We start from the raw sequence: 13350 nt of genomic DNA, 5'->3' as shown, positions 1-13350 counted from the left end.
TCCTGGGAACTTCTGTCTGGCGGTATGTCGTCACTCCTGACTCACTTATGTGTTTTCATTCCAGGAGCGCGGATGCAACTTCTATTTCTAAGAGTAGACTTCATGATGAGAAAAACTAATGGGACCACACCTTGTTCCGAGAGAGTCCCAGCTCACATATGGGAGAAGTTATTCTCGATATATCAAAAAAAAGGGGGGGGGGGGGGGGGAAGCAACCAAAATGTTATGTCTGCAATCAGTGGGAAAGCTTTGGTGCAACAATGTGTTCAAAAATGTAAGTATGAAAAAACACAGTCTGTGTTGCAGAGCTTAAGCCACAGCTTAAATATTAGTCTGTGGTTACATATACAAGTTACAAATGTCTGTGGGTAAGAGGCACGATAAACTAGAGTGCAACCAGAAAACTACTGGCAGAACGGAGCCACGACAGTGGAAAACATTCCTTCAATTCAACCGGCCGCAACAAGAAAGGTCGCAGCCTCGCAGGAGATGGAAGTTACAATTGTTTAACCGAAGCACGTTCTGATCAGACATTACTAAAGAATTGTTACCTCTGCTGGTGTCTTGGAAAACACAAGACATCTTCTAAAACAATTTTAAAAAGGGATCAAAAGTGAAATTGTCTGCGATTAAATAGAGACAGAAGGATCTGAGCAAGTCTATAACTACAGGAGATCTGTGGTTAGTTCTCCAACATGTTTGGAACAACCTCCCTGCAGTTACTTCAAAAACTGTGTGCAAGTCTAGGTAGAATTGATACAGTTTTGAAGGCAAATGGTGGTTACACTAAATATTGATTTGATTTAGACCTTTTTTATTCAGTCACTTTGCGAATTGACAAAAATAAACATTGTTATATTTGAAAGCATTCTTACTTTGCAGTATTTTTTCCCATTTCTGCCTAAAACATTTACACAGAAACTACAGGCCGGTAAGTCTAACTTCTATTGTGGGTAAAATGTTTCATGGGTTTTCTAAGAGATGCTCATCTGGAGGACCTCAAGGAAAATAGCCGTATAACTCCATATCAGCACAGGCTTATGAGATATCGCTCCTGTGAAGCCAATCTGATCAACTTCTATGAGGAGGTAAGCTCTAGACGGGACCGTGGAGAGTTACTCGATCCTGTGTATCTGGACTTGATGTGCCGCATAAAAGGTTGGTATATAAAATGAGAATGCTTGGTCTGGGTGAGAATGTGCGTAAGTGGGTAAGTAACTGGCTCAGTGATAAAAAGCAGAGGGTAGTGATTAATGGTACATATTGAGTCTCCACTACTAGTGGGGTACCACAGGTGGCAGTACTGGGCCATATCAAAGTACTAACGATCACTTGTCCATGAATGAGCGAGTTACATGCTCCGCCCCTGATCACATGATGCTGATGTCATCACAGGTCCATCCCAGCCACGATTTAACCTCAGCTTACAGCTGAATTACTGGAGACCTGAAATCCGCATGGCGGTGATGTCATCACAGATCCTTCAATATTTTGACCAACTCAGTCACAGGTCCTTCAGTGAGTAACGTGATGTCATTCACTATATATATTATATTATAAGCAGCGCCTTGCTCCACCAGAAACACTGGTACTATGATTACGAATAACTAGTTTCATTTATTAATAACCTGGTAGGATTGTACAGTAAATATCAATATTTGCAGACAGTACAAAACTATGCAAAGTAACGCAAGAGCACAGAAAGGTTTAAAACTCATAAATGTAAGGTTCTGCCCATGGGCAGGAAAATACATGTCACCAATATACACTAAATGGGAAACCACTGGGAAACACTGTTTGCTCCAGTTAGTTTACAGTTCACTAAAATGCCCTAGTCCTTTTTCATGCGTCAGGTAGCTGCTGCCAAGGCAAATAAAATCATGGGTTGCATCAAAAGGGGTCTAGGGGCACATGTTGAGACCACTATTCTTCCTCTTTACAAGTCACTGGTCAGACCACACATGGAATATTGTGGACAGTTTTGGGCATCCATACTCAGACATCAGAGCTTGAGCGGGTACAAAGGGGGGGGGGGGGCAACTGCAGTAATACATGGAAGAGGTGAACTACAATAACCCAGAGAGGTTATCAAAATTGGGGGTATTCTTTTTTTTAAAAAAAAGTCAGCCGAGGGGCGACCCAATAACTATGTATAACTATATCAGGGGACAATACAGAGATCTCGCCATCATCTATTTATACCCAGAACTGTGACTGTAACAAGGGGGCATCCTCTACATCTAGAGGAAAGAAGGTTTCTACACCAACATAGAAGGGGTTCTTTACTGTAAGAGCAGTGAGACTATGGAACTCTCTGCCTGAGGACGTGGTGATGGCGAACCGGTTAAAAATTTGGGAAGGGCCTGGACACCTTTGAGCGTTAGAATATTACATGTTCTAGTCACGGATTCCTTCAGAAGGGTTGTTGATTATGGGATTATTCTGATTGCCAGACTGAGTTGGGAAGGGATTTTTTTGAACCCCTTAAATGAGGAAAATGGTTTTCTGCCTCATTGGGGTTTCTTGCCTTCTTTTGGATCAACATTGTAGGGAGATTGACGTGTCTTTTCAGCCTAACATACGAGCCTTGTACCATGTTACTGTACATACAGTAGTTTCTGGCTTCATGCCCCTCAGGGTACAGTAGGCTTCTGGTTGGCTGGGTGACAGGACCGTGATGGGGGTCAGAAGTACGGTTCCTTTTTGTAGAGTACTTTACAGTGACAAACAGTGAATATGACTGCATATAAAGTTCTGTACAACTAGAAGACGTCTCACAAATCTAGGAAGTTTTAAAAGGTCAAATGAGAAAACACTATTGTGTCTGACCCCGCATATCTCCTATTTACTAGAGAAGGCTTAGAACACTAAATGTGTTAAGCTGATAAAATTACATATAGTTCTAGCTCTGCTATAACACAATCACGATGCATATTAAATTAGAATTACAGTTGTCCCGGCGTGGCATGAAGTTCTGGCTCTGGCAGTTGTCAACTTTCCTGCAACCAGATCTGATCCACTAAGGAATCAGGAAGGCTTACACTGCATGGATTCTGCTAGATCAAGTTAAGCAAAGTAGTACCTGGTTACTTTTCTCTGCTTGATTGTTTCGATTTGAATCGGGAAAGTGTATGTGGCATCCGGTTTCTTCCATTACCTTCTTGATATTGTTGCCGCCCTTGCCGATAACATGCGAGTGCTCGGTATGGGAGACGTCCATTTTTAACGTAACTCTGTTACTCTAAAAGAAAACAAACCACACAGTGGATCTCCTACTCCGTAATGAAGACTAACATTAGGCATTCACCTTCTTGGTAATACTGTACGTTACAGGGGCATAAGGGATCTAAAACCATGGAGGGTTTAGTGGAACCGTGCTCTGGAATTGACTTTTTGCCTTTTAGCACCTTCACTTCACTAGCTGGGTATCTAATGTATACAAGAAGTACTTTGCACATAAATGGACCAGCCTTTCATTACAGTTCTGTGTATATAGTACCTAAATGAATGTTACAGACTCTGTTCACATCACCTTTGTAAGTTACCTTGCACTGGGATAGCTAGTGATGCACATACTGAATGTATCCAAAGAGCCACATTCACCTACTATATATAAAGTGTACTTTTGGCACACACCAGGTTGGTATGCATTGGCATTTTTGTTTCTGCTGTGTAGAATAGCGTAGACTATGCTGTTCTAGACCGAATAGACTTAAAGAGGGGGTTGTCCAAGTAGTTTCTTTTGTTAAAAGCCATTTCCCATGCAGAGGCATATATTCGCCTCTCCCCGATGTATCTTGCTTCGGGTCTCCTCTCTATCATGTTTACAGGCTATCACAGGATGCTGCAGCCAATGACAGATCTAAGAGCTCAATTGCTGAGCTCTGTCATTGGCTGCAGCCTCTGATTGTTTACAGGATACTGTCCTGACTGTACGTGGACCAACTGGAGCAGAAGACTGAGCTGCGGTGCAGGGAGAGGAGTATATACCAATCATTTTACTTCATTGGGAACAAAAAAAAAAAAGAACCCCTTAAGACTCCATTTACATGGGTGAGTGGAATGGTGATCATTAAAAAGCTTGCATACTTCCACTGGAGGTAAATATCAGAAAATATTCCCAATGTATTCCTTCAAATTAAGGTTCAAATGAAATTTGAGTCTTACCAGATGTAGCACTACCTATTCCTTTTAGATTGCAACCTTGTAGGCAGGGTCCTTTCACTGCATGTTGGACCTACAAAATGTCAATGTGTGCCCCTGTATTTACTATGTGTTTTTCAGTCCTGGGCCAGGTGAGGAAAACCTAGGTGCCAAAAACCTAAACATGCCTTTATATGCTTTAGCGCTCCCGCTCACGGTTGCATATTTGCTGCAGAATCCGGTGTCAGCGTCTGCATCGTGAATCCGCAGCCAATACGGCCAATCACTTACTATGAAGATCCGCTGCTTCCACCACACGAGCAGAAATCAATTATGATTTCCGTCTGGGGGGGGGGGGGGGGGGAATTTGCAGCATGCTTTATGTGTGGATTCTACACGGACCGCTTCCATTAAAGTCAATGGAAGCTGTCCAATCTTTGGGTCATTCGCAATGAGCATCGTGGACAGGTCGCGGATTCTGCACAGTCGCCTAGCTGGGAAAAAAAAAACAAAAAAAACCCCTGTACTGCGCATGTATGACGAAGAGCCGCCAGGTCCATCCGCAGTACAGATTCTCCAGCAATAGAGCAGGTACGCGCTGGCAGAGCTAGATTCCGCTGCGGGATTCTGCGTGTGGAATCTGGCTCTGCAGTGTGCAGGGGGCCTTAAGAGTACAATGTGACCAATTTAGATTGTCATTTACAAAGTGTCTCAACGTGTAAATACTCGTACACAACCACTCTCTCGTAAGATCTGAAAATGGTCGTGTGTAAAAGCAACCGCTTGATGTTCTGGCAACTAATCTAAACTTTACGCCCCGTCCCTGTCACAATATAAAGTATCTCCTGTGTATGGTCCACTTTAGGGACGTGTGTAGATGAGGTTTAGAGGGTTTTGACCCAGACCCCAACTGACACTAGCTGAGCCGTTATCTGTTAGTATATATAAAGCATCACCTCCATCCCACAGAAGGACATGAAATCCATGAGCAATTTAATTCTACTTTTTGATCTTGCTTACCTTTGTATCCAATACAGACATTATCCTTTCCTTGGCTTCCTTCACATTGTCCTTTTTACCGGATACTTTTATATGTGGATCTGTAGAGAGAAGATACAATTATATAATGGGAGAAGTGAAAAAAATGGGTCATGTAAAGAATGGAAAGCAAATTAAATGTTGCCAAGGAGTAAATAATCTAAAATTGGAGTACCTACCCACAAAGAGTTATAACAGTCACTACATTTAGTAGATATGGTCATGACACATAGAAAACAAAACTGAACACTATGGTTGGATTCACAACATTTAAAGCGAACCAATTAATTGGAAATTCAATCTGTTTTGTGGGTAGACCGTGCAAACAGACTAGACAGTCTTCCATTGAAATGAATTACAGCGACGTCCCTCATACACTTCCGACCCGTCATTGTCGTTACACCTCTGGCTCTAATAAGGAGGCACTGTTCCAAATAATTTCAATAGGACTAAAGCCAGCTATTACACTACTAGACCCAACCACCAATGAGGACATTTAATCCACCACACTAACAGCAGGATAAACGATCAGGTGATTGACAGGGATACTTAGTGGTGTTCAACTTTCGACGGCCAATCTCGAGGATAGGTCATGAATAAAAAATTCCCAGAATACCTCTTTAACTGACAGCGGACCAAATGATCAGCTGGTCAATGGTGATCCTGAGTGGCACACCTCCATCGATCAATATCGACAAAAAAAAATCCCAGAATACTTTTAAGACAAACTTTATTGAAAGTCATACTCCAACTGGTCCATGGTGCTCAGGACCGGTTAGACCACTATACTAACCGGCGGAGGTTATGACAGTTTAGCCATTATGTATGCTACTTATTAGGTTTTGAGGTCCTGCAAGGCCTGATTGTTTCATGAAAAACCTTAATAAAAAGATTGAACAATAATGAAGGTTCTTTAAGTTTAATAAACCCCAAGTGCCGTTTAGTTGGTCAGAGAAAGACGTTTTCACTACATTTCAGTGTTAAAAAGGTGCAGCTCAGATGTCTAACACATGGAGGCTGCCACTATGATCTCGTTAATTACAGCAAGATCTGAATTCCCAGGCTCTGGGTGGAGATGGGCTTTAATTTTCTGGATAATTTCATTTCTTGTATCCAGATGCAATAATCCAGTATCATTCAGCCTACTGATTACAGATCAACTGAAGTTATATGGAGTTTTACAAATTCATTTTTTTAAATTTGTGTTCTACTTCTCTCTCCAAATATTCTTGGTATAACACTAAGAAAACATAAGAAATCCATATTGTAAACCAAAAATGATTTGCTTTCTTAGGGTTTCTACCCACTAGCGTTTTTTTTTTTTTTTACGCTGCAATATTGCTGCATTTTTTTAATGGGACTTTTTAATGTTAAAATTGCATCGCACAAAAATCGCAAAAGGTTCCCGCACTGATGGCTTCCGTTGAAGTCAATGGAAGCAGTCCGATTTGCAGCCATTCACAATTGAATTGTGGACAGGCCATTGATTCCGCAGGAAAGCAGGAGTTTAAAAAGAAAACCTCCACTGTGCATGTGCGGCGGCGCGCTGGCCAGGGCTTCGTACACTTCTGCCGTGAAGAAAACAGAAGATCCGGACAGCCAAGCAGTGTCATTGGCTGTGGGTAGTATCTGATTACGCTGCAGGCTCCCACGTGCGGATTCCGACCCGCCTGAGTACAGTAGGCCCAAAATGTTGTTTAATCAAGACTTAGGAAAGGACGTAAAAAAAAACAAAAAAAAACACATTGTTGGGAGTCTGACTCCCAGCGACCTCATCAATCAGCCTATCCCATCACATTTACAGGGGGTTGACAAAAATATGGAAACAACGTAGGGAATGCATAGGATTTTAATCATTAGCACTAAGCTGCCCTTTTGACCACTGCTTGGCAGATAGCTTTCCCCACCACATTTGTGTTTACTTCCCCTCTTGCCCTGCTCTGGGTGGTTTCGGGAGCTAGCTGGTAACAGGGTTGGCTCAAACCCCTGGGTTGGCTCAAACCCCTGACCAATGGAACCTTGTTTCTCGGGCAGATGTTCCTCTGTGTCATATTACCTCCACTTAAAATTGGTCTTTATTGAAATATGACTTATAATCCCATGTAACTTAAGGCATGCATTTTCGTGTGGTGTTTCCATATTTTTGTCCACCCCCTGTATTCCTGTCATAGCCTTTCAGAAACTCCGTCCAACTCAAGTGACTGGGACTGAGCTGCAATACCAGGCATAGCCAATATGCAACGTACAACTCTATGCCTGGTATACAATGAAGAAGCCACAACTCTCGCTTGAGCCTCTTCAAAACAGCCAACTGGTGAAGGTGTTAAAAGTCGAACCACACTGATCCGATATTGACGACCTATCCCATTAATAAGTCAGCAGTATTTAAGTCCTGGAAAACTCTTAAAAAGTGAGCTAATTTAATAAGGTTTCATTCTTGTATGCCCAAGTGTGTAATCAATGTAACACCAACAGACGACTTATTATTTGGGAACCTTTTCTTTATGAACAAAAACACAGGAAGGTGGGGCAAATTTGGAGCCGGCTAACGTGCAAAAGATTCCAAGAGAACTTAAAATGAATAAAATAAAATTAGTTCTGCATACCGACTTCTACTACGCAGTGCTGAGCCATAAAATGGCAAGGAGTAACAGGCCAGAAGGAAGCCTCCTTTCTCAAGACATTTTAGTAATGAAAAGCAGAAGCGGAATTCTTAAATGGCAAGATCCTACAGCATGAATTATTCAGAACCTGAGCTTAGAACACAGGTTTTAAGATTCCTTCGTGGATTCTTTATGTAGCTGGCCATTTGAAGTAATTTAGCCGAGTACGTATTGGGAACTTGCACAAAGCGACATGGTATTTCCACTTCAGTTTCAAGTTCTTAGATCCCATTTGCCAGGCGAAGCTTACAAGAATGTATAGACGATTCACACATGTCGGCAAAAGTTTCAAAGGCTTGAAGAAAGTTAAATCACTTAAGACATCAAAACAGAAATGTTTATAAGTGCTTAGAAACGTTCCATATAGGTTTCATTTCGAAAAATTGTATTTTAGAGAGTCAAATGTCAGGTATCATGTGCAGCATAAACCTGTACCTATGGAACACTGCCATGTTTAGACTTGGACATTTCAGTAGGCCTGAAAAGAAAGAAAGGCAGGGCTAATAATTTTTCCCATGATAGATGTACATGAAAGCTTCATTACTACCCATCATTGTGTGTCCAAAAATGTTAAGTCCGCATAACAAGCGATCAAAACAGAAAATATTGTTAAAAGGGAATGAATCAAATGATTAAGAAAAGTTAATGTTCTTATTATTTATTTCTGTCATTCAATGCGATTCTTTACATTAAAAAATAAGTCTTCCAAGTTTCACAATGGCCATTAGAGCAAACGAAACTGGCCGAAACTTCCCGTTTCCCTCAACTTGTCAGCTTTGCCGTACAGAGTTAGGAAGAGCAGAGTCACCTCATCATTAGAGGTTAATGGCAGCTCCATTGTACTGAGGCCTAGATAAAGCACAATAGTAATTATCTATTTACAAGGGACAATTCTTGTTCAGTATCGGTCAAGCTTCCACAGGAATGTGAATATTTGTCCTGTGTAAAGGCATGAAAAGACTGAACGAGAGTTATTCAGTTCTGCATGCAGAAAACTTAATGCGCTGTTCAGTGTAAACAGATGTTGTTCACTTTTAAACAACTGTCCACTTTTAGTGGAGAATACTCCCCGGCCCGCTTGCCCATGCTGGCAGCGCTCTGAGTGATGCCAGCGGTACTCCTGTGTAATGATCTAGGACCGAGTATCCACTGGGATGAGCTGACAGGTGTAGTTTGTCCGAGTAAAAGGGGCACTATACACAGCAGATAAGATCCCGCATGCATCACCTCTTTACATGGAATGATCATTCAAAAAGCCATTCAAGCGATCAAAAAGGAATGAAATGGTTTGGTATAAATGCAGCCAATGATCAAACACCGAACGATAGTTAGCTTTTTTGTTCATTGAATGCAGGCATGAAAATAATCGGCTTGTTCACCAGTCGTTCGGTTTTAATACCGTTCAGTTCTCACTCATTAAGTGAATGTAAATGATTTCCCATCTGACCGAGCCAATGATGTATCTGCTGTATAAAGTATCCTTTCACACGGAATGATTATAGTGAAGGTTATCACTGGAATGTGTGAACCTGAATATCAGTGTAAACCTTCCAGCGACTGAACGACAAATCAATAAGTAGTTTGCTTATTGTTCAGTTTATACAGGCATAAAAATCAAACAATCTACCAGTATAATAAACAGGCAGTCCATCTATGAACTGCCTGTTTACCGTGAATGGAGGTGGGTAGCCAAAGGTGATCTCCGGTCCAGTCCGCTTCCATTCACTGAATGATTATGGTTCCGGCGTGAAAGCCCAGGAGCGATTGCTGGGACTAGTCTCTTTAAAGGTCTCCAATTTCTGGGTAAGGGCTCTATACTCCACCACGGCCCGAATGATATAATATTCTATAACATTTCTCTGGCAAATGACTCCCATTTATTTCAGTTGACCATGCAGGAAGTATGTATCTCCTATACAGCTGTCATTAGGAAAAAAAATTAAAAAATTCCATAACTAGAACATTAAAAGAACAAAAAAAAAAAACAAAACCCCCCACAAAATTCTATTCTAACATCTAAGAAAATCCAAATGAAGTGAGACTTCACCCTTTTTCCTCCTCCTTTCCATCTGGCATTTTTAACAATGCAGTCAGCAGCACTATCCTTGGCGTCCAATATGCCAGAACACCAACAGACCTTATTATAAGTCATAGCGAGGGGTCAAAAACAAAACCATCATAGCTTTCATGTCTACATTACACAATAGGGTACAACAGTCCATTTTGTAACTCTGAACGTGTTGCTAATTTAAAAACATCAATTTACTAAATCTAGTAGTTTTGCATTTTTTGCTTGAAAATCACTCTTGAAAAAAGGGGTTACTCGACTACAGAGGTCTACCTAAAGGATAAATACCTGCTAGGTAGTCTGTGATGGACAGGGGAACACACATGCTAGACCTGCTTGTACTGTCATAAGACCCCCATATACTGATAGGTGGGGCTCCTATAGTTAAGCCTCATCTATCAGACAGCCATGACATCCTATGATCATAAAGGTCATAGCTGACTACGTTTTTCATTGAACCATGACAGATAGCCTGGAATTAACTGCAGTCAAAAAATGAGGTTTCTGGTCTGAAGTGGAGCTAAATATTAAACTGAAAATTCCTTCAGACCAGTAAAAACCGCATTTTGGCGTTGAGTAAAGAATAAAATAAATGAAGGCAAATCATCATTAAGATAATAGAGTTTACTTTACATGAAGTTACAATTCTTTTTCACAGACGGAATGTTTAACCCTGTTGTGCGCGGACTCTTACCCGACAGACCGATGGCCTCTGGTTGATTCATGACAATTGGAAATTTGCCAGTTTTATAGTGAATCAAGCCCATAATCCATTCTAACTTACTGTACTTCACTGCAATTTTAATTGAATTGTATAGGAATGCTATGAACATCTCAAGAAAACATTTTTATTACCCCAAAGGAAAGGGGCAATATTTTAAAGGGGTTTCCCAAGATTTAAATAAACATATCCAGAGCGCTGACAAGTGTAAAATAGAAAGAAGAAAAAAAAAAAATTTAAAATGTCCCGCTGCTCCAGTCCTGGAAGCCCCTGCAGTGATCACATGCCAATCATCATTTGTGTGAGCGTTGCAGCCAACCACTGGCCTCAGAAGTAACGTGCCATTTATGCACACATGACCTACCTACATAAGGTCTGAGTCAGGGGCGTAACTATAGAGGATGCAGGGGATGCAGTTGCACCCGGGCCCAGGCGCCTTAGGGGGCCCATAAGGCCTCTCTTCTCCATATAGGGAGCCCAGTACTATGAATAAAGCATTATAGTTGGGGGCCCCGTTACAAGTTTAGCATTGGGGCCCAGGAGCTTCAAGTTACATCTCTGGTCTGAGTACTAATATACACAAGCTCCTTTTCAATGCTGCCATGTTGTTTTTGCCAATGCCTGCATATAGATTGAGTGTGGTGGGTCTTGCCTTCATATATATTATCTATTGCCTTTCATTGTGTAAGTGTAGGCAAGTAACTGGCTCAGTGATAGAAAGCAGAGGGTGGTTATTAATGGTACATACTCTGATTGGGTCGCCGTTACTAGTGGGATATCAAAGGGGTTGGTACTGGGCTCTATTCCAACATTTACGACCTCCTAAAGGAAACTGCATTGTAAATATCAATATGTGCAGACGATACAAGACCACGTAAAGTACTTAAAGGAGATGTCTCGAGGAAGCAGTGATTTTTTTTTTTTGCCCAGTCCCCCTAATTAAACATACATTACTAATTACCCCTGTAAATGACTTTCCTAGCTGGTTTGTACTTACCATTCCAGCGTTTCAGCAACTTATAAAAGTTTCCCCAAGATGGCCGCCGGCTCTTTCCCCGTCGCTCGCTGCAGCCCGACGTGCGCGCTCCCGAGACGCTGCCAGCCGTGTCTCCATGGCAACCGGACGCCGCGCAGCCGCCGACCGGACGCCGCGCAGCCGCCGACCGGACGCCGCGCAGCCGCCGACCGGACGCCGCGCAGCCGCCGACCGGACGCCGCGCAGCCGCCGACCGGACGCCGCGCAGCCGCCGACCGGACGCCGCGCAGCCGCCGACCGGACGCCGCGCAGCCGCCGACCGGACGCCGCGCAGCCGCCGACCTAGCGACAGCCCCCCCCCCCCCCGGCCTAGCGACAGCCCCCCCCCCCGGCCTAGCGACAGCCCCCCCCCCCCGGCCTAGCGACAGCCCCCCCCCCCGGCCTAGCGACAGCCCCCCCCCCCGGCCTAGCGACAGCCCCCCCCCCCCGGCCTAGCGACAGCCCCCCCCCCCCCCCCGGCCTAGCGACAGCCCCCCCCCCCCCCGGCCTAGCGACAGCCCCCCCCCCCATCGCAGCGACAGCGACGACAGCCCCCCCCCATCGCAGCGACAGCGACGACAGCCCCCCCCATCGCAGCGACAGCGACGACAGCCCCCCCCCCATCGCAGCGACAGCGACGACAGCCGCCCCCCTCCCATCGCAGCGACAGCGACGACAGCCGCCCCCCTCCCATCGCAGCGACAGCGACGACAGCCGCCCCCCTCCCATCGCAGCGACAGCGACGACAGCCCCCCCCCCCATCGCAGCGACGACAGCCCCCCCCCCCCCATCGCAGCGACGACAGCCCCCCCCCCCCCCATCGCAGCGACGACAGCCCCCCCCCATCGCAGCGACGACAGCCCCCCCCCCCATCGCAGCGACGACAGCCCCCCCCCCATCGCAGCGACAGCGACGACAGCCGCCCCCCTCCCATCGCAGCGACAGCGACGACAGCCGCCCCCCTCCCATCGCAGCGACAGCGACGACAGCCGCCCCCCTCCCATCGCAGCGACAGCGACGACAGCCCCCCCCCCATCGCAGCGACGACAGCCCCCCCCCCCATCGCAGCGACGACAGCCCCCCCCCCCCCCATCGCAGCGACGACAGCCCCCCCCCATCGCAGCGACGACAGCCCCCCCCCCCCCATCGCAGCGACGACAGCCCCCCCCCCCCCCCATCGCAGCGACGACAGCCCCCCCCCCCCCCATCGCAGCGACGACAGCCCCCCCCCCATCGCAGCGACGACAGCCCCCCCCCCCCCCATCGCAGCGACAGCGACGACAGCCCCCCCCCCCCCCATCGCAGCGACAGCGACGACAGCCCCCCCCCCCCCCCCCGGCGCAGCGGCAGCCCCCCAGGCCCATCACTTACCTGGACAGCTGGACGGCAGGACAGCTGGGCGGCTTCTCCGGACAGCTGGGCGGCTCTGCCCCTTCCTCTAACAGAGGAAGGTACAGAATGGCCGCTTCAGCGCGCTCCCGAGCAGTGACAGCTCATCTGCGCATGCGCAGAAGAGCTGTAGCGGGGAGCACACTGAAGCGGCTCGTGCTGAAAGGAGAAGACCGGACTGCGCAAGCGCGTCTAAAAAAGCAAGCTGCCAGCGAATTTAGACGGAACCATGGAGACGAGGACGCCAGCAACGGAGCAGGTAAGTGGAATAACTTCTGTATGGCTCATATTTAATGCACGATGTATATTACAA

At 45.5% G+C, this 13350-nt stretch overlaps 1 protein-coding gene across 3 annotated transcripts in view; it reads right to left on the bottom strand.

Moving 5' to 3' along the window:
• Positions 1-13350, bottom strand: part of BICC1 (BicC family RNA binding protein 1) — a 221854-nt gene that overhangs the window by 47269 nt on the left and 161235 nt on the right. For all 3 annotated transcript variants that reach the window (XM_066600784.1, XM_066600786.1, XM_066600785.1), the window contains exons 4-5: positions 5164-5243; positions 3083-3241 (exon numbers count right to left, since the gene is read on the bottom strand). In XM_066600784.1, coding sequence (XP_066456881.1) covers positions 3083-3241; positions 5164-5243 — 239 coding nt within the window. The remainder of the gene's footprint in view (positions 1-3082; positions 3242-5163; positions 5244-13350) is intronic.

The sequence above is a fragment of the Eleutherodactylus coqui genome, chromosome 4 (assembly GCF_035609145.1).
Source record: "Eleutherodactylus coqui strain aEleCoq1 chromosome 4, aEleCoq1.hap1, whole genome shotgun sequence".
NCBI lineage: Eukaryota > Metazoa > Chordata > Amphibia > Anura > Eleutherodactylidae > Eleutherodactylus > Eleutherodactylus coqui.
Note: the sequence above shows the minus strand (reverse complement) of the source record. Positions and strands in the feature narration are given on the sequence as shown.